Genomic DNA, 26,853 nt, shown 5'->3' with positions numbered 1-26,853 from the left:
AGAGAGAAAGAGAGAGAGAAAGTGAGAGAGAAAGTGAGAGAGAAAGTGAGAGAGAAAGTGAGAGAGAAAGTGAGAGAGAAAGTGAGAGAGAAAGTGAGAGAGAAAGTGAGAGAGAAAGTGAGAGAGAAAGTGAGAGAGAGAGAGAGAGAGAGAGAGAGAGAGAGAGAGAGAGAGAGAGAAAAAGAGAGAGAGAAAGAGAGAAAGAGAGAGAAAGAGAGAGAGAGAGAGAGAGAGAGATATGGAGATGGAAGAAGGCTGGAAGAGGTGGAGATAGTGAATCAGGAAGTGCGCTGGATTAGTAAGGATGAAGTGAGGACTGCTATGAAGAGGATGAAGAGTGGAAAGGCGGTTGGCCCAGATGATAGACCACTGGAGGCATGGAAATGTTTCGGAGAGATGGCAGTGGGGTTGTTAACCAGATTGTTTAATAAAGTCTTGGAAAGTGAGAGGAAGCCTGAGGAGTGAAGATTAAGTGTATTGATACCAATTTTTAAGAGTCAGGGTGATGTGCAGAGCTGTGGAAATTACAGAGGGATAAAGTTGTTAAGCCACACCATGAAGTTGTGGGAAAGAGTAGTGGAAGCTAGGTTGAGAGGAGAGGTGACGATCTGTGAGCAGAAATATGGGTTTATGCCAGGAAAGAGCACCACTAATGCAATGTTTGCTTTGAGAATGTTGATCGAGAAGTATAGGGAAGGCCAGAAGGAGTTACATTGTGTGTTTGTGGATTTAGAGAAAGCTTATGATAGGGTGCCAAGAGAGTTGTGGTATTGTAATGAGGAAGTTGGGAGTGGTAGAGAAGTATGTGAGGATGGTGCAGGATATGTATGAGGACAGTGTGACAGCGGTGAGGTGTGCGGTAGGAATGACGGACCGATTTAAGATAAAAGTGGGATTGCACCAAGGATCAACTCTGAGCCCTTTCCTGTTTGCAATGGTGATGGACAGGGTGACGGACGAGATCAGACAGGAGTCTCCATGGACTATGATGTTCGCGGATGACATCATGATCTGTAGGGAGAGTAGGGAGCAGGCTGAGGCGAGCCTCGAGAGGAAGAGGTACACACTGGAGAGAAGGGGAATGAAAGTCAGTAGGAATAAGACGGAGTACATGTGCGTAAATGAGAGGGAAGGTGGCGGAATGGTGCGGTTGCAAGTAGTTGAGGTGGTGAAGGTGCATGGGTTTAAATACTTGGGATCAACTGTCCAAAGTAACGGAGAGTGTGGTAGAGAAGTGAAGAAGAGAGTGCCGGCAGGATATTGTGGGTGGAGAAGAGTTTCAGGAGTGATTTGTGATAGAAGGGTATCTGCAAGAGTGAAAGGGAAAGTATTGAAGATGGTAGTGAGACCAGCTATGGTGTATGGTTTGGAGGTGGTGGCGCTGAAAAAAGACAGGAAGCGGAGCTGGAGGTGGCAGAGTTAAAGATGCTGCAATTCTCGTTGGGACTGACGAGGATGGACAGGATAAGGAATGAGTATATTAGAGGGACAGCGCAGGTAGGACGGTTTGGAGACAAAGTGAGAGAGGCGAGATTGAGATGGTTTGGACATGTGCAGAGGAGGGATGCGGGGAATATCGGGAGAGGGATGCTGAGGATGGAGCCACCAGGATGGAGGAGAAGAGGAAGGCCATAGAGGAGGTTTATGGATGTGGTGAGGGCGGACATGCGGGTGGTTGGTGTGACAATGGAAGATGTGGAGGACAGAGTGAAATGAAGACGGATGATCCGCTGCGGCGACCTCTAACGGGAGTAGCCAAAACAAGAAGATATATATACATACATGTGTACATAAAATATATACACATATATACATACATATATATATACATACATATATATACATAAATATAGATACTGTATATACACATTTTCATACATCTATATACATATATACAGGGTGAGTCACAAGTCGCGCCCGATTTCTGTCAGTTGATTGTTTGTTTGCTATTTGTATTGCAGTGTACAAGAAGGTAGAAATAAATGAATGACATTTTTATCTAACCATTTATTCAAGAAAAAACTATTACAGAACTGTGCCAAGCTGTTTTACTTGCAATTTTGAAAGTGCCTTCCCTCGTGATCGATGCACAATTGCAGCCGAGCAGGCACAGAGCGGCACACACGTCTGCAGAGTTCGATATCAATTTCCTCAAACTTTGCAGTGATTTGAGCTTTCAATTCCTAAATGGTACGAGGCTTTTCACGATAAACAACGTCTTTCATGAGCCCCCAAATAAAGAAATCTGGAGGTGTAAGTTCTGGAGAGCGTGCCGGCCACTCGATCGGACCACGGTGGCCAATCAACTTTCTGGGAAAGTTTTCATCAAGCCACTGACGAACATAATGACCATAATGAGGTGGAGCTCCATCATGCTGGAAATAACAGTCCTGATCTTGTACCCTGGTCTAAAAGAAGGTTTGCTGCATATCCAGGTCAATTTCTGCAGTGACAGATCCCTCAAAGAAAAAGGGTCCAATTATCCCGAATGGAGATATGGCTGCCCAAACTGTCACTCCAGGTAAATTTACCTCCTTCTCAACTGTCACTCTTGGGTTATTCGCAGCCCAGTCGACACAATTGTGCCACTAAGCTTAGAACATGCCTCATCTGACCACCAGATGTTGTCTAGCATTGTGTCCTCTTTGTGAAGTTTAGCTAAAAACTTTTCGCACAATTGAAGACAGCGGTCATCATCTCCATCATGAAGGGCATGCAGTAAGCGTGGAATGTAAGGTTTCTATTTTTTCTGGTGAAGGATATGGATAACACTTGATTGGTTCACTTCCAACTCTGCAGATAAATGGCAAGTTGACTTTTGCTGACTTTGTTCCAGTCTTCGATGGCTTCTTCATCCTTAGCTACTTTAGTTACCGTTTTCGGACGACCGGACTTCTTTGCAGTGGCTACAGACGCTGTTGCTTCAAATTTCTCGACAATCAATGGTATGTTTCTTCCCTGAGGTGGGTTAATATCGAATTCCTGTGCCAAACGGCGTGCCGCCTTCGTTGGTTGTTCATTAGATTTGCATTAATGTTTCATGGCCACAATGCGTTGATTCATTGAAAGGTAATTCATGGTTCAATTTGGTGCAAATTCAGTAACTTTCCAAACTCGCAGCAATAACCTGCAAAACGAAATCAAAAATAAATAAATTACGAAAATTAATAATCTGCAAGACAATTATTAACAACATGACTTCCCAGAAAGTATCTGACAGCCGAAAAAACAGAAATCGGGCGTTACTTTTGACTCACCCTGTAGATGTTCATATATATGTATATATATATATATATATATATATATATATATATATATATATATATATATATATATATATATATATATATATATATATATATACACTGTATATACAATATATATTTATATATATATATATATGTATATATATAGTTTTATATTTATATGTTTGTGTATGTATACATATATATATATATATATATATATATATATATATATATATATATATATATATATATATATATATATACACACACATATGTATACACATATATATATATATATATATATATATATATATATATATGTACACACATGCATATACAAACATACATGTACATATATACAAATACATTTATATATACATACATTTATATATACATATATATATATATATACATACATATATACATTTTTAAGTATATCTATACATTTAGATATATTTTTTTTACAAAAAAAATATATATATATTTATATATAAATACATATATTTTTATATATATATATATATATATATATATATATATATATATATATATACATATATTTTGATGAGCCAAGAACATACTGTTTACATACACTGATGAGCCAAAACATCATGACTACCTGCCTCATATGCTGTTGGTCCTCCGTGTGCCGCCAAAACAGCGCCGACCCGCCGAGGCATGGACTCCACAAGACCCCTGAAGGTGTCCTGTGATATCTTGCACCAAAACATGAGCAGCAGATCCTTCAAGTCCTGTAAGTTGCGAGGTGGAGCCGCCGTGGATCGGACTTGTCGGTCCAGCACATCCCACAGATGCTCAATCGGATTGAGATCTGTAGAATTTGGAGGCCAGGGCAACACCTTGACCACTTCATCATGTTCCTCAAACCATTCCCAAACAATGTGTGCAGTGTGGCACGGCACATTATCCTGCTGAAAGAGGCCACTGCCATCAGGGAATACCATTGCCATGAAGGGGTGTACCTGGTCTGCAACGATGTTTAGGTAGGGAACACGTGTCAAATTGACGTCCACATGAATGGACGTCCCAGACGTTCCCAGCAGAACATTGCCCAGAACATCACAATCCCTCCACCGGCTTGTCGTCTTCCCACAATGCATCCTGGTGCCATCATTTCCCCAGGTAAACGGCGCCCACGTCCACCAACGTGATTTAAAAGAAAACGGGACTCATCGGGCAAGGAAACCTTCTTCCACTTCTCCAAGGTCCAGTTCCGATGCTCACGTGCCCATTGTAGGCACTTTCAACGGTGGACAGGGGTAATCATGGCCACTCGACCGGTCTGTGGCTATGCAGCAGGGTGTGATGCACTGTGGATTGTGACACATTCCTCCTGTGACCACCATTAAAATTTTCTGTGACTTGTGCCACAGTAGACTTTCTGTCGGTTCGGACCAGATGGGATAGCCTTCGTTGCCCTCGTACATCGATGAGCCTTGGGCGCCCAACACCCTTTCGCCGGTTTGTGGTTTGTCCCTCCTCGGACCACTGTCGGTAGGTACTCACCACTACTGACCGGGAGCACACCACAAGCTGTGCCGTTTCAGAGATGCTCTCACCCAGTCATCTGGCCATAACAATTTGGCCCTTGTCAAAGTCGCTCAGGTCTTTACTCCTGCCCATTTCTCCTGCATCCAACACATCAACTTCAAGAACTGACTGTTCACTTGCTGCCTAATATATCCCCCCCCCCCCTTGACAGGTGCCATTGTAACAAAATAATCAATGTTATTCACTTCACCTGTCAGTGGTCATAATGTTTTGGGTCATCAGTGTATATACATATATACATATATATTTATTTATATATATTTATATATATTAGATGCTATCAGCATCATGGGCCTGGCACAATACAGGAAGTATGAAAGTGGTGGAATTTATTTGTTGGAAGTGGTGGAATCAACAAATGCAATACTATATGAGAGGACGAGGTAGATATGAAACATTTGACACACTCGCATATGGTTTTAAGATCCTGTTATTATGCTCAAGCCCATGAGGATGACACAATGTGGACAATCATTCAAAGAAGTATCAAGGTTTCGGAGAAAATGGGCAACATCGGACCCTGGGCAAGATCCAGGACTAACCCCACAGCAGCAGTTGTACTGCACTGCCAAAGAGCTGCAGTGGGCAAATGAAGAATTGCCTGAATCATCTGGCAATCTCACTTTTTAAAAGCCTGATATTCGGCTTAATGGTTAAGGTTGCTGGCTTAAGATCTTAGGTCTTGAGTTTGAGCCCCTGTCCACTGTTAAATTAACACCAGGTGGGGGTCGACTCAGCCAGTCATGCTTCAGAGGTTGGTGAAATGAGTACCAGTACACTGGTAATAGAGGGCACCCCATCAGAGGCAAAGCCTCGCCCCCAGAAAATGATGCAACCAGCAGCCACTGGCTGTACACGATAGCCTTCTTGCTTGGAAGTTTCCACATAGTTCACAACTTTATGTGAATCACTGGACACCATCTGAATGACTCTGGTCTTGTCGATGTGTGGAAAGAGAGTGATGTGTTTGGTGAGGCTACTGCAGACAACATAATGACAGCCAAGTTGTACAACCAGTCGATTCAAGCTCACAAAGTGAAGTATGAGGCATTCCGGAATCTGGAGCTGAAAGTAAAGAAAAGGGTTATTGGTCATCACCAACCAATCTCAGAAGAGATCACCAAAGCTGTCGACAAAGCAGAATTATGGTTATGGTATGGTTAGCACAAAGGTAGAGTATACCTATAAGATAAGGAGATTCTGCAGAAGACAGTGATCAGCAGACATTCAAATGACTTCTTAAATGTTTGCATGCAGCAGATGTCTTCAGTTTGTTGAAAGCATTTGCCTCTCTGCTATAACCTTCAACATCTACATCCTGCAGACAATACATCGACGTGGTTTCAACCTCAATCCAATTATTCAGAAATGAACAAGAAGAAAACCGGGTACTTCCCTTGTCAGCTTATTATGGATATGGTGCCATGGGTGTCAGCCTACAATCGGAACAACTACGTGCGATGAGAGAGCTGCGTATGTAGCCAACATGAAGCTACTAGCATGTGCACAGATAAGACTCTGCTGGAAACTTAAGACTCGTGACACGGACCCCTTTGTGATTTCTTCAACATCTCAACCAATAAAGTCTTGGAACACCTAAACCGAGTGCGCAAGGTTTCTGGAGGCCTCGTTGTCATTATGAGAACATATACCGCCAGAGGTAGATGATGGGTAATGCTCATTGAATGCAGTCACCTTGCCCAAGAAACACGTATCGTGTTTTATGTGCATGTTGAAGACCAGGAGTACGGCATTGATGGGCAGAGACACTCGGACCCATTCAAGGCCAGCAGCTACTGGCAAAGGCGGAATCCCTTGATGGTTATGAAGTCGTAGTTGGATGTGAAGATGTGCAGGCATCGTCTGAATGAGATGCCTACTTTCCATGATCGACACATGAATAAGGTGAGAGCAGACTGATTCTCCATGGAATTGATGCTTATCGCAAGGGATTTCAGACGCTGGTTGTTGTTTACAGACACAGATGTCCTGGTGCTACTTGTTCACTTTTCTGTCCAGCTCAGCAATGAAGTTTGGCTTCGATCTCGAACAGGGAAGCATCACCGTATCATCAAGGTCCATGAGATCGACCAACCCAACCCTGTCCGCAACAACGTCCCTGCATTCCATGCAGTGACAGGCTGAGATACAGTGAGCAGCATGTACGGCATTGAAAAGAAGAAAACATGGAAAACATTTATTTCCAATTCTGAACTCCAGGACAATTTTGGAACAGGTGATCAAACAGCACGCACAACAGCTCAAACCGAATAATTTGGCTGTCAGCCGTACTTCCTTAATTCTCCAGTAGGAGATATAAAAGAGGCAAGGAGCGAGCTATTCCAGAAAGGAGTGAAGTGGAGATGCTGCCACCTACACATGATGCCCTAAAGCAACACATCACGAGAGCACACGACCGCGCACTGTTCTGGCGAACAGCGTGTGCTCCATCTCCTGATCTACCACTTGCTACAAACTGCGGCTGGTACGTGAAGGACAATGTGTTGAAGTCAGTACTCAATCGAAAAACCCATTCCAGCAGAGTATCCAACCCCTTCTCACTTGCAGGTGTAATAACTGTTCACCTGCAAGATGTGTCACTGATCAGGACCGAAATGCATAGCTGCCTGTCGCTGTGCTGGCGAGGTGTGTCACAACCCTTAGAGCCCAAATGGAGAAGATGAATACAGTATTGAGAACCTCTCAACCATTAACCGAGCTTTTCCACGAGCCTCGACTCAATTTTTTTTTAAAAACCCCGAGAATTTCATATTTTAAATGAAAACCATAGTCTCAACTACACAGAAAGCTTGGTGTTGGCATAGTGGTTAGGGTGACTGGCTTGGTATTTGAGCTGGCTTGGGATTTTAGGGTCCTGAGTTCAAGCCTCTGTCAACAGTTGAATTAACACCAGATGGGGTTGACTCAGCCTGTCATCCTTCTGAGGTTGGCAAAATGAGTACCAGTGTACTTGTAATAGGGGCATTGCATCAGTGGCACAGCCATACCTTCAGCCAACATCGACATGTATGCATTTTAGGCCTTGTTATGTGTATGTTTCAGGTGCTAAGATGAACTGTGTTTTAATGGTCACCACTCTTTTAAGGTCAAATTTCTTGATTTTAGAGGATTACTTTAAGTGAATACCATGCCCACCGGATTTCCTCCCGATCAGGCAGTTTCAAAACTGCCAACAAGCATTTTTATAAACTCAGGACATGTACTTTCAGATAATACTAGTTGTCAGCTTCAAACACGTGGTTACCCATAAACCCAATTCTGGGCCATTTTTGGAGGTCTTACCAAAATAAGAGTACCGGCTATCAATATTTCCTTGGCAGGTGATGGTTGCGGTGTGGTGGGAGGATGTGATTGAATCCCAAGACACTTAAAGTGCTCTGTGGATGTCGCTTTTATCAAAATGTAAGTGCATTGTCATCAAACCATGTGATGTAGACATTTAGGCGTCTGCTGCAGCCCCAAGGTGCCCTGAAAGCGATTAGCTATCTTCATGAAGGATCCCGGAACGTCAGCCGGCCCAGCATTGGAAATCCTGATCATAATTAATCAGAAAGATTTAATGCTTTTGTATAAGCTGGGGGTTCAGACAACACGGGATGTCTCTGTGCAAAGTTTTACCTGAAGATCTTTCTACCGGGGTATAATCACCCTGTACTTTGTTTGTAAATTCTCAGATTGATCAAATGGGTCGAAACCCTCAAACTCAAAAAGACCTTAAATAAAACTCACCACACATGGCAAGTCAACGGATTTAGTCAGAAACCACAGAAAAATGCATTTGTGCCTCATCGGACAGCAAAGGAGCCGCTAATGAGAATTTGATGTCTTCAGCCATTCCTCCAAACTACAAGTGCTTTTAAAAGCTTGCAAATTTGGCATCTAGACAATTCTTCTTTCCATAAAAAATTGTTTAGTATAGTCCATACGAAGCCCTGATTGAAGCCCTTTTTTCAGTTCTTACCATACCAAGTGAAAACCTCAAACAACAAACAGGTGTTTTCCTTTTCTAGAAGCACCACACATTCTCAGAAGAGGATGCTAAACGACTGTGCAATGTTGTGAAATACTTTGAAACTACATCTCCCTGAACCCAAACAACTCTACTCTCCCTCAGTATAATATGTCTGTCCAGCAGACATGAATCCCTATCATTAGAGTGACTCTATCTTGGCTAAACTACTCTACTTACCTTAATACATCTGATCTGTTACTTATTTTTCCTGACATTGTTGGCCGCCGATACCCTGCCTGCCACTTTGTATCCTATCCCTACCCTACATGCCCCACCGTAACCCATCAAGCTACAATTACACCCTAACTTCCACCTCTATCTCACCCTTTACACTTTAAATGTATTCTTCCTTCACGCATCCATTACCTTTCAACTTTTCCTCCTCCAACTCTTTTAGTCTTAACACGCCGGCAATTCCTGAACATTTGAATTAATGTTTTACCTTCGGCTTCATGTTCAGAATGGAAGTTCCAACTGCCTCAGATATAAAGATGAAAAAGAGCTGTTTTTGGAATCACAGTTACAGTAAGGTTAGCATAAAGGTGGAGTCTAACCTGTCGATAGGACGTAAGGTTTGATTATTCTGAGAAAGATAGAAATTACATCAATGGCTGCTGCTGTGAACACTTCAGGCACAGAAGCCAAAGGTTTCACCACTGTGGATATAGTGAGGTATATAATGAAAGACAAGTTGAAACCCAGTTTTGAACTTACTGAAGTTGAACCAGAGGTCGGACTTTACTGCACTTGCCTGTACCTTCGAAATCCTCGGGAAATCCCTCCAGCATGCTGGAAAGGGGATCAGACACGAAGCGGGACTCCTCGATAACCGCAAACAAATGATGACCAGGCTACCCCCAACCTAATGAAATAAACTCGACATTCAATTTGTGATTGAAATATCCACAAAAGGTGTTTGCTTCTCTTTTGAGTGAAGGATAAGCTTAGGCTGGTCCTAAGCCTGCATCCCATAATATTCAATGCTGCTGATTCAGTGCTATTTCCATACAAAGATCTTAGTTACAAGATTGATAAATAGTATATAACAACCATGTTGCTGTAAAATATCCTATACATCCAATGGCAAAATGTTCTGGACACAATTGTCCTACATTCATTTGGCCTTATTTACTCTTTCTGTCTTTCATCCAAGATGATCCGTTTTAGTTATCCCGTCCTTACTCTAAAAGCTTTCAATCGACAGCAGTCTACCGCACTGTATCTTCACCTTTCAATACTTCCGCAGTCTTCATACAACTGCCTTCTTTATTTTTTCCCAAAATTAACCACCATCTGCAATCACCATCTTGCTTTCTTTTGCTTTGCTTTGTGATTAACTTTTCTTTTAGTTAACATACATTGTCCATAAGTATGGCTTTCCCATCGTTAATCATCTATTTGTCCCTCAGGAAGCCATTTTGCGTAAATATTTAGGAGAAAAACAAACCCTTAATGACGCTTCTACCGTTATCTTTCAAGCAACAGGCGAAGTGCTCTCTCGATGTTCATACGATGGCCAACGCGTGTTACTCCCAGCTCCAGAAGCTCCTCTTTTTGCAGTGCCGGTAGATGTGAGCCGTCTATTTCATTTTCTAGAAAGGCGCAACGATGGTCACCCATGTTCAAGCTGTCCAGCCAATCGGCCACATCAAACTTGCTCCAACTCGCCAATGGTTTTCGGGTGAAAGGTTTGTCTGACGGGATGGGTGGCCAGGAGAGGGGGGAAGATGGAGAGTGAAGATCGGGTGATGGGGGTGGCCTGCGTGTTGGGCAGGGGCTGATAGGGCGGATAGGGGCCCGGGACAGGAGTCGGCCAGGTGCCGGGGAGACCGATCGGCTACGAAGTGGACGTAGTGTGAGGCGGCGTTCCGGGACCTGCCCAGATGCCAGAGGTGGCTGCGTAGTGGAAGGAAGGCTAGGGAAAGAGAAAGTGGAACGGGACAGGCTGGGTGATGGAGAAATTGGGGTGGAGGGTGTCGTTGTGCTTGGGTTATTAATGCTATAGCATTCATTGTAGCTATTTACAAGATTGCTGTAATCACCAGTATCTGAATAAAGAGAAAACTCATCGTCATGTGAGGCTGGCGATGTTGTAAAAGAGAACGTGGAGGAGTGTATGAGGGCTGGGGAAGATGGCCGCACACTGGTGGATAGCCCTCCAAATATTCCTGCAGAAGAGCGTGGGATAAAGGCAGCGCCACGACATTGTGAGGCTGAAGAGACAGCCAATGGTGGCACGGTGCCATAGCCACGTGAAAAGCGTGGAGAGACAGGAGAAAAACGCACGTCCTGACCAACGGAAGCGACTGCAGCAATGTTGGGAACTGAAGCAGCGGAAGTTAGCGATCCGGGATGCAAGTTTGGTAGTTGTGGCAGCGATGTATTGGTGCTGGAACTCGATGGGCCTACAGTGGATGAGCGGCAGAGAGAATGCTTGCCTGGAGATTTAGCTGGTTTGTGGCAGGTGGTGTTGATGGTACCATCTGGCAACCGCAAGCTGGGTGAGGTCTCCACAAAAGTGCTGAAAATGCAGGGGATGAGATTGAGGCAGAAGTTAACTGCAATAGAGCCACAACCATCAGATTCACTATCAGCATAATCGTTACCCTGAAGAATTAGGATTACTAATTAAAAAATTGAAAAAATTTTCAGACACATCATTGTAGTTACAATCACCAAGCTGATATATTTCTCAAGATATCATCATGATTGACCTTAAAATCAACAATCAACACAAAATTTTGTCTTCACTCATCCATAACTTTTTGAAATGTCATGCTATATATCGTATTTGGCCCCCAACTCTCAATGGTGAAGAATCACTTAAAAAATTAAAGGATCTGGATCTTCACAAAAATCCAATCAATTCGTCCTTGTCACACACCCAACCTCTCCAACGAATTTCGTCTGAATCCGTCCACAACTTTTTCAGATATCTTGCTTTCAGTTAAACAAACAGACAGACAGTGGTGAAAACATAACCTCCTTCAAACTTTGGGGGTGGAGGTAACAAAACAAATCAGTGAGATCGTGCATTGAGAAGGTGATGTAGTCATGTGTTCCACAAGTACACTAACCCTCCCAGCTCGTCTGGGGTGCTCATTTTCCTTCATTAACCCCCTCCTGGTTAAACTCCCAACATCTGAGCTTAGTGCATACCTCAACTCTTTTGTTATACTTTTCTCCCATGCAGGATAGAGGGAAGTGCACCACCACCTCAGATCATTCCCCATCTCAACTGTGATCTTTTCTACCATCATAAACCAAACATCTTGCACGTTACTGATTCCTCCCCTCCTCTCTCACCTCTTCCCGTTCAGCTCAACTGTTGCCCCACTCAGTTTGTTGCCATTTTACCCTCCACCTCTTTGCTCTTCCAGGATCCTCGATTTTCCAGACAAAAAAAGCTATACGCAAGCAGTGGAGGAGACTTTGTTATTGGTGCAATGTCACCTTGAGAGTTTACATAACAGGTGTGATTAAAGGTGAGTTATTGGTCATGTGGATCAAAGGTCGGAGAACATGAGGAAAGCAGAGTCAATCAGACATATACTTACCCAGTGCGCAGAGCACAAAGTGGGGGACACCATTTTTAATCATAATTATACTTAAAACCCAAAAGGTAATGTATTTACTCCATCACCCATTATATATCTTTTATCATCAAATGCTGTTAGAGCTTTCTTACTAACAGTCTCTGAGAATATTTCAGGTTTATAATTTTAAATAAGATTCATCTCTCGATAAACATCCTTTCTCCTCCATATACATTCAAGGTAATGTTGAAAGTTCATGGTCTCTTTTAATACACTCTTCTTTAGACCTTTAAGTTTCTTTTCATATTTGAATTCATTTAACCCTCTCATTAAGTATTTATAAGCAATATGCCTTTGATCTAACACCTACAAATTTACTTAGTATCTTTTCACCTAATTAATCTTTAAATTTACCAATAAACTTTTTATTCATATTCGAAAAGAGTGGGTTGTTAGGATCATAATTACTTGTATCATAAATATCTTCATCTTCTTTCATATCCTTATAAACATCATCTGTAGTTGTCTCGAGTATGAAGCTATCTGTATCCATATATAGCAATACAATATTCTCACCATATCTTTTCTTTAGATTATTATAAAAGTAATCATACATTAAATACTTTGAAAGATCTGAAACTGCTTCTCCCATATAAATCGGGTTATCCACCTTTATACTCTCTTTATTAAAAGGAACAACACAAAAATTATGTGTAAATATTTCTACTCTTTTAAAGCTTGGTTTATTTAAGAACTTCTCCACCTGCTCCTAAGTTGTAGCAAGTATTACATTTTGTCTATTCCTTATATTTTCCATTGGTTTACCAAATACAGCATTATTCATCAACTTGTAAAAGTCCTTCTCAAAATCATTATTAGCCTTTGTTCTCATCCTGATATTATAATCAATATAGTTACCCAACCAATGACTGACTACATTTTGGTTCCTGATGTACCTTTTTAACTTTTAGTCCTGGTTCTATAAATTGCTTTACATTTCTTTGATGTAAAACATACTTCTCTTCATCAAACAATGTTGTTCGTAATTTAATTGTAGGAATATATTTAAACTCATTTGAAGAACTGAAGAAATGTTGTTGATAACCACTGAATAGCTCTTGATTGGGGATCTCTTTTTCAGCACCACAGGGAAGGTATGAAGTTTTCTAGGATAGTTTAAATCTATTTCAAAATAATACCCATAATCCTATTTATCTAAATCTTCTTGATATGTGGAGGTTATATCATCCAAGATAGATTTGTACTTGTATTCTTTCAACCATTTAAAATTACTATAGGGTTGAGATTCAGACAAGTTATTCGCATCAAAGTACATTAAATAAGATGTGGGCTTATCAGGTGAGAAATCTGGAAGATATTAATTATTTGCCTTCGCATATCTCTTTGAGCAAACTTGTAAAATTCCTCCTCTTTTGGCCTTTTCAATCATCAAGAGCATATTTACATCACTTAGAAGAGCAAGGGGTTGTTTAGTCATTTTCAACATAGCGCTCCAGGCTAGTCCAGAAGATGTATAATAATGGAGAGGATCAAGTCCATAGGAATCTTTATTATAACAAACTTCTCTAATGTGACATCTTCCTAACTTCAAAAACGCTTTTTAGGAGGAAGCATTGTTTTTTTAAGTCTTTCAAAGGAATCCATATAATCACATGGGTAAATACCCTTTTTAGTATTTTTTTCTTTACTCAAGTCAGTTTCAGTCCTAAATTGACTTGAAAGTATAGGAAAGGAGGAGATGTTTGAAACCAAAGAATTTAGAGGGCTTGTCATAATTTTATAAGAGTCAAGAAATCTAATATTTGTATTTACATCCATTTCATGGGTATAAATCTGTTTTGTAAATGAGACGTAATTTTGATCTGCATTCGGAATTGCTGTTATCTTTCCAGGAGTCTTACTTAGTTCTTTGATAGAGGTGTGTATTATTATGAAGAAATACAGGTATGAATGTTGGGATTCTATAATTAAGATTACAAATATTATGAGCTGCTCCTCTATATTTCTCCGTTATATGGCAATGATCTCTAACCCTTTTATCAGTTTTTACCAAAGCCTCTGAGCATATATGACAAATCATTGCTTCATCAAATTCTTTATCTTCATTTGGAAATAAGTTAAGGGGTTTATTTGTTCTTGACATAATTTCAGTTAGCTTAATATAATTATCCTCACTCCTTTTAACAAATTGATCAGCAGCAACAGATCCTCTATACAACTCCAACTTATCATATTTACTGTGGTGAATTGAAGGTCGTGACGTGTGATCACATGTTGCACGGCTCGAGCACGGAATAGATAAAGCTGAGGTTCGGCTCGGTCGGGGGTGATTGTCCCAGGGGCATTGTCGTTTACGGCGGCGGTTCACTTGGTGCTCGTTGAATGGTGAGAATTGAGAGTATATCGGACTCCGGGCTTATACTGATTTATTTTGCGGTGATTAGTTGCACGTGTATACCTTACTGCTTATGTACTCCTTGCTGCGCCTGTATTCCCTGGTGTGCCCGTAGAAGCGGCTTCAATCAAATGGAATAAAGCCTACACTCTGAAGGTTCTTCTCTTGTTTTCATTTCAATTTATTCCATTTGGTTTTCTCGGCTCTCTCAACCAACGATGGACAAGATCTACAAACCAGAGAGGTTCGACGCAGACCCAAACGTGACTGACTCAGAAATGAAATGGTCGCATTGGTTCCGTTCCTTCTCACACTATCTGACCATCATCGAAGAGGGAGCCGACAAATTGGCCGCCCTTGTGAATCATGTCTCGCCCAGCGTATACAGGCTCTTCTCGGAGTGTGACACCTACGAAGCAGCGATCGACGTGCTGCAGGCGCTCTACGTGAAGCGCAAGAACGAGGTATACATACGACATCTTCTCAACACACGCAAGCAAGCAGCCGGGGAGACAATCAATTGGTTCCTGCAAGCTCTGAAACAGCTGGGAAAAGACGGCAGCTTCCGGGCCGTAAACGCCGAGGAACACCGAAATGAAGCGACCCGGGAGGAATTTATCCAAGGACTCAGATCAGCCCACATACGGCAACGCTTACTAGAGAAAGCGCAACCCACTCTTGAAAAGGTAGTCGATCAGGCTCGAGCAATGGATACGGCTCAGCAGCAATCTGAGTCATTTGGGACACCGATGCTGCTTATGAACGCCGCTACGGTGGAAACTCAAGGAACCCCACAGACACAGACACAGCCTGACACAGGGGATGGAGAAAAACCCGAGGAGTCGGATACCCAGACCTCGTCAAACTCCTCAGCAACTACTCCGGTTGGTAAATGCTTCTTTTGTGGGTACAAAAGACACCCCCGCCACAAATTCCCTGCCAGAGATGCCACATGCATGAATTGTGACAAGAAAGGGCATTATGCCAGGGTATGTAAATCTACTCTAAGGAGAAATAAACCCACTTCTGCGGCTCTCTACTCACAAAAGAAACTAACTGCAGCCTCACCGGGGAATCTATCCAAGGCTATCATCAACGTACGAATTAACGGGCATATGGCTGAGGCTCTGATTGATACCGGTAGCTCTGAAAGTTTCGTCAACAGCTCGCTAGTGAAGGGCAGGAAATGGAAGATCCACCCGACAGACAATATGGTATGCATGGCCGCCACATCACTACAGTCCCGCATATGAGGGTACTGCAATGTTGAATTGGACGTAAAAGGGTACACGTATCGGGATGTAAGGGTACTGGTGCTTCGTGATTTATGCGCAGACGTAATTCTGGGTCATAATGTCCTCAAGCAGCACACGAGCGTCGAAATACCCTTTGGAGGAAGCAAACCTCGTCTAATTTTAAATGCTTTGACCACCGCAGAGGTAACGTCCCCCCAGCTGTTTGCTAACTTGTCGCCGGTCTGTAAACCGATAGCGAGCAAATCGCGACGATATACCACTGCTGATATGAACTTCATCACTTCAGAGACCAAGCGATTACTGGAAGAAGGAATTATAGAACCGAGCGATTCGCCATGGCGCGCACAGGTGTTGGTCACCGCCAATCAGAATCATAAGAAACGAATGGTTGTCGATTATTCCCAAACGGTCAATCGTTTCACCCAACTCGATGCCTACCCTTTGCCGCGCATAGACGAGATGGTCGAACGCGTGGCCAATTATTAGATATTCAGCACCATCGATTTGCGAAGCGCCTATCATCAAATTCCCATCCGAGAGGAAGACAAACCTTACACCGCATTCCAGGCAGGTAGATGCCTTTACCAATTCAGGAGGATTCCGTTCGGTGTCACGAATGGAGTAGCTTGCTTCCAACGGGTTATGGACGACATCATCTCAGATGAAAACCTCAAAGACACTTTTGTTTACGTGGACAATGTCACAGCATGCGGTAGGGATCAGGGGGAACATGACATGAATCTGGACAGATTCTTGAGCATTGCTAAAAAATATAATCTGACCCTCAACTACGAGAAATGCGTATTCTCGGCAAGGTCAATTGACCTTCTCGGCTACACGATAGCCGACGGCACGATTAAGCCTGATCCTGAACGATTGCGTCCACTTCGTGAGCTACCCCCACCTCAGGACTTGCAGACAATGCGCCGGGTGATCGGCATGTTCGCTTACTATGCAAGATGGATTTCCCAATACTCCGAGAAAATACATCCCCTAGTGCATTGCAAAAACTTTTCACCAGATGCCGCTGTTGTAAAAGCTTTCCACAGCCTCAAAGATGATATCAGTAATTCCGTGGTATTATCAATCGATAGCTCGGTGCCCTTCGTGGTGGAAACAGATGCTTCTGATCACGCGATAGCTGCTACGCTTAATCAGTCTGGGCGGCCCGTCACGTTCTTCTCGAGAACTCTCTCTGGAAGCGAGCAGAGACACTCGGCAATAGAGAAGGAAGCGTACGCCATCGTCGAAGCCCTATGTAAATGGAGACACTATTTACTGGGAAACCATTTCACGCTCGTTACGGACCAACGATCCGTGGCATTCATGTTTGATGGGAAAAATAACGGGAAAATTAAGAATGAAAAAATTATGAGATGGCGGATAGACCTAGCCTGCTATAGTTACGACATAGTTTACCGGCCCGGGAGGGAAAACCCTGCTGCAGACACCTTCTCTCGGGTCTACTGTTCGGCGACAATTAGTCGGGCTTTGCAAGACCTCCATGTGTCTCTGTGCCACCCGGGGGTAACCAGAATGGCACATTTCGTGCGCAGACAAAACCTTCCCTATTCTATTGAAGATATTAAACAAATGAATGCTTCATGCCCTGTTTGTGCTGAACTAAAACCCAGATTCTATGGCGCGGCTTCTGGCAGATTGATCAAGGCCACTTCTCCCTTCGAGAGACTAAACATTGTCTTCAAAGGGCCCCTGCAGACCGAGACAGACAACAGATACATATTCACTGTTGTTGATGAATATTCAAGGTTCCCTTTCGCATTTCCGTGCTCGGATATGACCTCAAGCACTGTCGTGAAATGTCTGTCTGACCTCTTCGCTATGTTTGGGAAACCTTCGTACATACATTCAGACAGAGGGCCGTGTTTCATGTCGGCCGGGCTAAAACAATTCCTATTAGAGCACGGCATAGCAACTAGTCGAACGACGGGTTACAACCCACAGGGTAATGGGCAGGTGGAACGATATAATGGAGTTATTTGGAAAGCCGTAACTCTGGCGCTGAAATCGAGAGGACTGGGGCCCGAGCAGTGGGAGGTTACCCTTCTCGATGCTCTGAATTCCATACGCTCTTTGCTCTGCACGTCCACCAATGCAACTCCTCACGAACGAATGTTTATTCACCAGCGGCGTTATGTTGACGGCCAATCGGTGCCCAACTGGCTAACCCATCCCGGAACAGTGTTCATGAAACGCCCGGTACGACAAAGCAAGTATGAACCCATGGAGGAAGAGGTCGAACTCATCGATACTAATCCAGAGTATGCTCATGTCAGGCTCCCGGATGGCAGGGAGACCACTGTGTCGGTTCGCCATTTGGCTCCCTCAGGTACTCCTCCCGCAGGTACACCACCATCTGGCGCTCCTCCCTCTGACATCCCCTCCCCAGGTGTTCCCCCCCCCCCAGGAACTCCACCCGAGAATGGTGGCGACGGAGCTGCCGCGTTCCACCCGAGAGCGATCGGGGAGTCATCCCCGGCACGAGTCGAGGCTCACCAAGAGGATCGGAAGCCTCCCTCAAGTGAAACCGCCATTTACTCCCGGAGAGGTCAACGGATAATACCCCCTCGCCGACTCAATCTGTAAAGGGGATTATCGGCATCCTCAATGCTCATGCTCCTATATGCTCGTTACAGAATATATCGATGCTCATGACCATGCTCCTACAACTCAAAATAATCCTCACTGCTTGGCATGTATGCTTCTGTAGTTTAGATAGTTCACGTTGCTTGAAATGTAAACTCCTGTAGCGCTGAAGTAATCATGGTGCGTTCAGTTGGGTGTTGGTAATCATGGTGTTGGGCCTCTAGTTACATTTTAAAGACGGGGAAAATGTGGTGAATTGAAGGTCGTGACGTGTGATCACATGTTGCACGGCTCGAGCACGGAATAGATAAAGCTGAGGTTCGGCTCGGTCGGGGGTGATTGTCCCAGGGGCATTGTCGTTTATGGCGGCGGTTCACTTGGTGCTCGTTGAATGGTGAGAATTGAGAGTATATCGGACTCCGGGCTTATACTGATTTATTTTGCGGTGATTAGTTGCACGTGTATACCTTACTGCTTATGTACTCCTTGCTGCGCCTGTATTCCCTGGTGTGCCCGTAGAAGCGGCTTCAATCAAATGGAATAAAGCCTACACTCTGAAGGTTCTTCTCTCGTTTTCATTTCATTTACTTCCGACAGATGATTTAATGTAATAACAAAACCCGCAAGGGATATGCTTTTGATGTATTTTTTAATATCAGTCTTTTCCAAGATGCTCTCAAAATCAGCACATATTACAAATGGTGGGTTTTATACATTTATTTGTTTCATTAAGACAACTTTCTCTCCTGGTCCTGGCATCTCAACAACTGCTGCTTTATGATTAGAACAATACTTTAAATGTTTATCAAGTCTGTTGAGATTGAAAGATATTTAGAGATCTCTTACAAGGATATGATTTATGCTTTGATTTATAAACTTAACTACTTACCAATCTAGAAAAGTTTTTGATATGAGCATAATGAGCAGTTTCTCTATTTGTGAAATAAAGGAGATCTACATTCCAGTATTACTACATTTAACCAATTATATCACTGGATATGGGAATACTAACTTTGAGAATTTGGACTTTATTTTTATCAGTTAAACCAAAAACATTTATTGATAGCTTATTCATATTTTCAGACTTTGTTATATCTTTTGAGCTCATGGGTTTTCCTCTCGAGATGCCTGGATCCCCACTTTCAAATTTATTCTCATATTTCTTATACTTTGAAACTCTTTCACAGTCCCTTTCCTGTGGATAAAGATGTGCTAAGATACCCCAGAGAAAGCATTTATCAGTATTTTTTATATTAATTATTGCCTTTTTATTCTTTATATCCTTAGGTAAATCAATACAAGAAGAAGCCTTTTACGGAGTGGATTTAAGATTATTAAGATCGATATACGAAACATTCGTTATTTTGAACCCACGACTTTGTTGTTGTTCTTCGAATTCAAATCGAATAAGGTCTTCAAAGATAGGAGATTCAAGGAAGCTATCAATTGATGTAATAAGGTGTGGTGGATTTGTTCTCATATATTTTTCTTCAATAACATTATCTTCTCTTGAGAATGTAAAGGAGGCTCCAATATATATTTTGAATGATTTATGCTTTTCGACATTCTACTAACAACCTTGATAATTGAATCCTTTGAGATATGAATCTCTTCCCAAATGTATCTGACACTAATATGAAATCTTATACGTTTTACCTTTATTCAATCTTTAAAACATCTTTGAAGAGTTGTTATTTCAAATTGTTTCATCTCAATGACATCTCCCTCAAATCCAATTTTCTTCTTATTTCTCTTCAAGTTTCTCTCAATGTTGTTTACATGTTTTTGTGATTGAAGGTGTTTTTTATAACTCTCTTTTAAGACATCCTTTGAACAGACATCACAATGTTTTGTTTCTCGTTCAAATGGAGATATTTGTCTGAAAAGTTTGCATGTGTGTTTGTTCGTTTGAAGGTGTTTTTTTTATCACATTTATATTCATGATTACAAACATCACAGCATGTATTCACTATATTTATAGAGTAAAACTTTGCTAAAACTAAAAATTTCCCCACCAACTTTTTTTTTACGAAATAAAAACAATGTATCAATATACAAAAGACAAGCTTCACTCAATCTCTACATTTGTAAAAGATACTGAGAAATATGTTGAGGGTGTAAAATTGAATAAAGATAAATATAATAACGAATGGATAAAAACAATTATGGTTGATAATGAGTTCTTCAATTTCCTTCAATGGAAGGGCTTTTAGTATATCTGAAGAACATCAATTAAAGGAGCTCGAACAAAAGTTTCTCCTCTCCTTCTAGTAATGTATTCAAAACTAGAAAAAGCAACGAAACAAGTAAAAGTATCAAAAAAGAAAACCTTTATGGATGAAGCTTTAGAAAGAAAAGTTGACTATCAGCAATAAGCAAGGAGAAATTTGTATTTTTTTTCAACAACCCCAAAGATCGTAGACAAATCGCAGACAGAGCGGGGGGGGGGGGGCAAGACTGTAGAAAAAGAAAGACCACCGACCTGCCAGCAGTGAGAGAGTGAGAGGCCCAAAGTCTCAGCCTTATCGCGGGAGATGCCACTGATCCGAAAAGCATTGGTTTCCACAGCCTGAAGGCGAGAAAGGTGGGAGGCAAGGGCACCAGCCCAGAGGGGAGATCAGTACTCCATCAGGCTGAGAACGAAAACTTTGCATGTGGTCAGGAGCTCAGGTGGGCTGAGGAAGGACTTTGCACGACGAAGGATTCCCAGTCGGCGACTGGATTTGGAGGCCAGGTTGGAAATGTGGCTTTCCCAGGAAAGATCATGGCAGAAAGTGACACCCAGAAGTTTGAAAGAATGGACTTCTTCCACAGGATTGTTGAGAAAGTAGATTCGGGGTGAGGGGGGGGGGGGTCCAAGCATTCTTCTTGGAGAGACAAAGTGAGAGTGTGAGATTTGTCCGGATTGAAAGTTATGTTCCACGTGTTGGACCAGTTTGTGATTTTATCCAGATCTGCAAAGAGTGAAGAAGCTGCTGCTTGCTGGTCTGAGGGATGACAGATGGTACGGCAGAGGGTGGAGTCATCAGCAAAGAGTTAAAGAGGATTTTCCAGAGAGTCAGAGAGATCATTGATGAAAACCAGAAAAAGAACAGGGCCCAGAATGCTGCCTTGAGGAACTCCAGCCTGGACAGGAAGAGGGGATGAAAGAACTCCATTTAGGGCCACACGTTGGCTGCGTCAGGAGAGGAACTCTGCGAGCCATGAGTGGAGATGGCCTTGGATACCATGGAAAGAGAGTTTGGTGAGCAGGGCAGGATGCCAGACCGTGTCAAAGCATGCAATATGTCTCGGGGCATGGCTCTGATTTCATTTCAGGCATTGAGGACCTCCATCCATTGTTGGGAGGGCAGAAGCAGCATAATCAGGGTAGAGTGACCTGGTCTGAAACCAAATTGATGATCGGAAATCAAGTCATTGGAGAAGAGGAAGGATTTAACGTCTCAAGCGATGATGGATTCCATAACCTTGCTGATGATTTGGAGAAGGCTGATTGGTCTGCAGTTGTAGGGATCTGTTTTTGCACCTTTTTTATGCAGTGCAGTGATGTTTACTGATTTTCAAGCAGATGGCAGATGACCTTGAGTAAATGAGTGGGTGAATAGAACAGAGAGGGGGTGAGCAAGAGCAGGGGAGCAAGTTTTTAGGACACATGGGCTGATGCCGTCTGGACTGGTTGCAGAATCTGAGTCGAAGTATGACAGCAAGCTCTCCACCTTGTCAGGAGAAAGGGACACGTAGTCCAGGGACAGTTGGGTGTGATTGGGTAAGGTGGGTACAGAAAGCGATGGGTTTTGGACACAACATTTCGATGCAAAGACCGAGTTTAGGCATTCAGCCTTTTCACGTGCGGTATCAGTAGTGAGGCCATTTGAGGTAAGGGAGGGGATGGAGGGAAACAAATCCAGAAACAGATTTGATTAGATGCCACCAGGATTTGGAGGAGGGAGAGAGGTTTGAGAGTTCATACTTGAGATGAGAAAGATGTTGTTTTCTGGCTCTCCTGAGGGTAGATACACTTGTTCTGAGCTTCATGGAAGGAACTGAGATTACCCTCAGTTGGGTTTGCTTTCCATGAGGCAAAGGCAAGTTGTTTCAAGACAGCAGCCTAGACACAAGCTTCAGTGAACCATGGGTGGGAGGAAGGGTAGGGCAACTGAAGACGAGAGGAATGGTAGGACAACTGAAGATGAAAAGGGATAAATCTGTGCTTGAGGGAGAGCAAGTTTCCTTGAAAGAATTCCCAGGATGTGTTGATGTTAGAGAAAGGACCGATGGGAGACCAGTCGATAAGTTTGATAGCTGCTTGGAGACCCTGCCAGTCGGCTGGAGTGAAATGCCAGACTCGACGGCGGTGAGGTGGTTCTCTGATAATAGCCCGAGAGATGTCCACTTTGACAAGCACGTGGTCAGAAGAACCGATTGGAGCGGAGAAAGAACAGCAGATATTTTCAGGGAAATTTGTCAAAATCAGATCCAGAAAAGATAGCGTGCAATTGGTTGACATCCAGGTCGGGAAATTGACTGATTGAGTCAGTCCCATTGAGTCGCAGAAAGCTTTTGCTGAAGTGCCATGTCAGGTGAGAGAGGTACCCACACCTCGCCAACTGGCATGATGATGATTGAAGTCACCACATATGAGGAAGAGAGAGTTTGGATGAGAAGATAGAAGTTGGTCCATGTTTTCGGATAGTGAGGTGTAAATGGAGTCACCACTGTTTGATGGACGGTACAGTACACATATAAACATGAGCTGGGAGTGGAGGGAAGCCATAGCTGGAGGTATTCCTGGGGTTGTGGGGGAGTGAGGGCAGTGCATGGAGAGTGAGGCATAGAGTCTTTGATGAAGAGAGCAACTCCTCTACCAGGACGAGGATCAGGTCTGTCATACCGGAGGAGGGAGGAACAAGGGAGAGATACTTGGGCGTCAGAGACGTTTTGAGGGAGGAAAGTTTCTGTTAGGCAGTATATGTCTGGTTTGTCAGTGGCAACCTGAATGGAAAGATCTGTAGGGTTTGAGCGAAGGCCCTGGATATTTGAGGTAAACACTGTTCATGAAGAGGGACGGGAGGAGGCTTTGGGTGCAGGGGGTGGGAGGGGAGGGTAGGACAAGGGAGGAGGTGGGGGAGGTAAGGAGAGTTGTTGAAAGAGTGTGGGGGATTGCAGAATAGCTAGGGGAGGGGGATGGATGAGGTGAAGAAAAGGCTCTGTGGTGCTTGAGGAGAGGTGGGGGCAAGAGAGGGGGCAGTAGGCAGTTGAGGATTTGAAGACGTGGAGTGATGAGATGGAGGTGAGAGAGCAGGGTAAGGAGGCAGCTTTACAGACCAATCAGCCTTCTCCCAATCATCAGCAAGGTTATGGAATCCATCATCGCTTCAGACATGAAATCCTTCCTCTTCTCCAATGGCTTGATTTCCAATCATCAATTTGGTTTCAGACCAGGTCACTCTACCCTAGATATGCTGCTACTGCTCTCCCATCAATGGATGGAGGTCCTCAATGCCAGACAGGAAATCCGAGCCGTATCCCTGGACATATCACGTGCTTTTGACACAGTCTGGCACCCTGCCCTACTCACCAAACTCTCTTCCCATGGTATTCAAGGCCATCTCCACTCATGGCTCGCAGACTTCCTCTCCTGTCGCAGTCAACGTGTGGCCCTAAATGGAGTTCTTTCATCCCCTCTTCCTGTGCAGGCTGGAGTTCCTCAAGGTAGCGTTCTGGGCCCTGTTCTTTTTCTGGTTTTCATCAATGATCTCTCGGACTCTCTGGAAAATCCTCTATTTCTCTTTGCCGATGACTCCACCCTCTGCCGTACCATCTGTCATCCCTCAGACCGGCAAGCAGCAGCTTCTTCGCTCACTGCAGATCTGGATAAAATCACAAACTGGTCCAACACGTGGAACATGTCTTTCAATCCAGACAAATCTCACACTCTCACTATGTCTCTTCGAAAGGACCGTTTAGAAAACCCCCCCATCCACTTGCTCAACAATCCTCTGGAAGAAGTCTTTTCTTTCAAGCTTCTGGGTCTCACTATCTGCCATGACCTTTCCTGGGAAAGTCACATTTCCAACCTTGTCTCAAAAGCCAGTCGCCGACTGGGAATCCTCCGTCGTGCAAAGTCCTTCCTCGGCCCTCTTGAGCTCCTGACCACTTACAAAGCTTTTGTCCGTAGCCTGATGGAGTACTGCTCTCCCCTCTGGGCTGGTGCTCCTGCCTCCCACCTTTCTCGACTTCACGCTGTCGAAACCAGGGCTTTTAAGATCATTGGCATCTCCCGCAATGAAGCTGAGTCTTTGGGCCTCTCACTCAATCACCGCAGGTTGGTCGGTGGTCTTTCTGTCTTCTACCGACTCCTCTCCAGCCTTGCCGTGCCTGCTCTCTCTGGGATTGGTCACAAGCACATTTCCACAGGGCGCTCAAGGTCCGCCAACAACCCCCTTCTGGTAAAACTACCAAAATCACGAATCACTGCTCATCTTCACTCTTTCATTCCTCTTTTTTCCCGCCTTTGGAATAAACTTCCTCACTCTATTCTTTCCCATTCTTCCTCCAGGCTTTCAAAACAGCTGTTCACCACCACCTCTTATCTTCCCCCATCCAAATCCTCGATCTTTTCTACCCCCGATAATCCACCCAAGCCCACTTCCTTCAATTCTCCTGCTTTCCTTCCTGAAAGTCCCTGTAATGTCCATCTTCTCCTCGCCATGTTCCCCGTCCCATCCCCATCCCTCTCCCTTCCACAGTTCACCTGTGTCTGTTCCCCAATGATTTGTCCCTTCCACTCCCGCCCCTCTTGTCTCATGCCTCCTTGCTGTGAGTTGTGTGTTAGCTCTCATACGAGCCTCGACCAAGGTATACAAAAAAAAAAAAAAAAGCTTTGTGGATGTGAGGCGGAGGGCAAATTTGAGAAGGGTGAGTGAGGGGGTGAATGGTGGGAGAAGGGTGAGTGGGGAGGGTTGAGGAAGAAAGGTGAGAGGGGAGTTTTTGAGAAATGTGAGAGGGAAGCTTGGAGGGAGAAGTGTGTGATGGTTGCTCTGAGAGGGAGGGGTGAGAGGAGTGAGTTGGCACTGTAGTTGGAGAAAAAGAAGTTGGAAAAACATAAGAGATCATTTATTGTTATCATAATTATTATTATTATTATTATTATTATTATTTTGAGAGAGAGTTTTCATCAGATTAGGTAATGGAAAGGTCGTAGAAAAAATTGTGAGGTGAATGGTGAATTTGGATTGGTAAACGCAGAGGGTGGAAAAGGATCACGTGGTTACAGGAGAAGCACGTGGCTATGGGAGGTGTTTCGCCAAAAGTGAATTTATTTATTTAGTTATTTTAAATAAGGATTGCGTAACATTCGGAAAAGGGAAGGTTGAAGTAAAATCGAGGAGGTGTATGGTGAATTTGGAAGGATAAACGCAGAGTGAAGCTGATGGATTGATGAAAAGTATCAGAAAGAGTCGAGAGACATGTGGTTACAGAAGGTGTATAGATAGAAAGGATACAAGGAAGATTATTATTTTTTGATGGATTTTTGAAAAATAGGTAAGATGCGGGAATGGAGGGTTGTTGGAAGAAATCGTGAAGATAATGGTGAGAGTGGCTCAGCTCAAGTAGAATAAAGATGGTGTGCCGGCAGAAAGAGAAGAAGAAGAAGAATAGGAATAACAAGAAGAGGGATTGGGACTCGTGGGTATGAAGGGAGAAAGGTAGTTTTTTTATTTTTTATCTGAATTTGACAAGAAACAGAGTGTTTGGTTGGGAGGGATGGGGGCATTGGGAAAGTGGGGAAAACAGGAATTGAAGGTAATAGGGAGAGAATAGAAATTAAAATGACCAAACACTAAGAGGGGAAGGATGGGTAGGCCTCAAGGAACCCGGTAAGACAAAGTCGCCGAAAACTGACAAAATAGCATGCTTTTTGAAACAATTCCAAACTAGGAACATACAGAAACATGTAGGTGAGAAAATAAACAGTTAAAACGGGACAGATAATGACTGGAAACAACTTTGAGAAAGTTGGCAGAGACCCCTGAGAGAACCTGCCGTTGCTGCAAACCCAGAACCGGAAGATAGTTGAGGACCATTTTAAAATTAGCTTTAATATAAAACAAATAAAGTCGTTGAATATGTTAATGAAAAAAGTATATGGATAGAGATAGTAATGTTTTTTCTACAAATTAAA

General features: G+C 43.3%; 1 protein-coding gene across 2 annotated transcripts in view; it reads right to left on the bottom strand.

Moving 5' to 3' along the window:
* Nucleotides 1–3,820: 3,820 nt before the first annotated feature.
* Nucleotides 3,821–26,853, bottom strand: part of LOC147025619 (SH3 and multiple ankyrin repeat domains protein 2-like) — a 155,735-nt gene continuing 132,702 nt past the window's right edge. For both annotated transcript variants that reach the window (XM_085886768.1, XM_085886769.1), the window contains exon 7: nt 3,821–11,374. In XM_085886768.1, the coding sequence (XP_085742894.1) occupies nt 10,321–11,374 (1,054 nt within the window). In that variant the 3' untranslated portion in view covers nt 3,821–10,320. The remainder of the gene's footprint in view (nt 11,375–26,853) is intronic.

Source organism: Eptatretus burgeri, chromosome 6 (assembly GCF_056783735.1).
Source record: "Eptatretus burgeri isolate ZD-2024b chromosome 6, Ebu_testis_v1, whole genome shotgun sequence".
NCBI lineage: Eukaryota > Metazoa > Chordata > Myxini > Myxiniformes > Myxinidae > Eptatretus > Eptatretus burgeri.
Note: the sequence above shows the minus strand (reverse complement) of the source record. Positions and strands in the feature narration are given on the sequence as shown.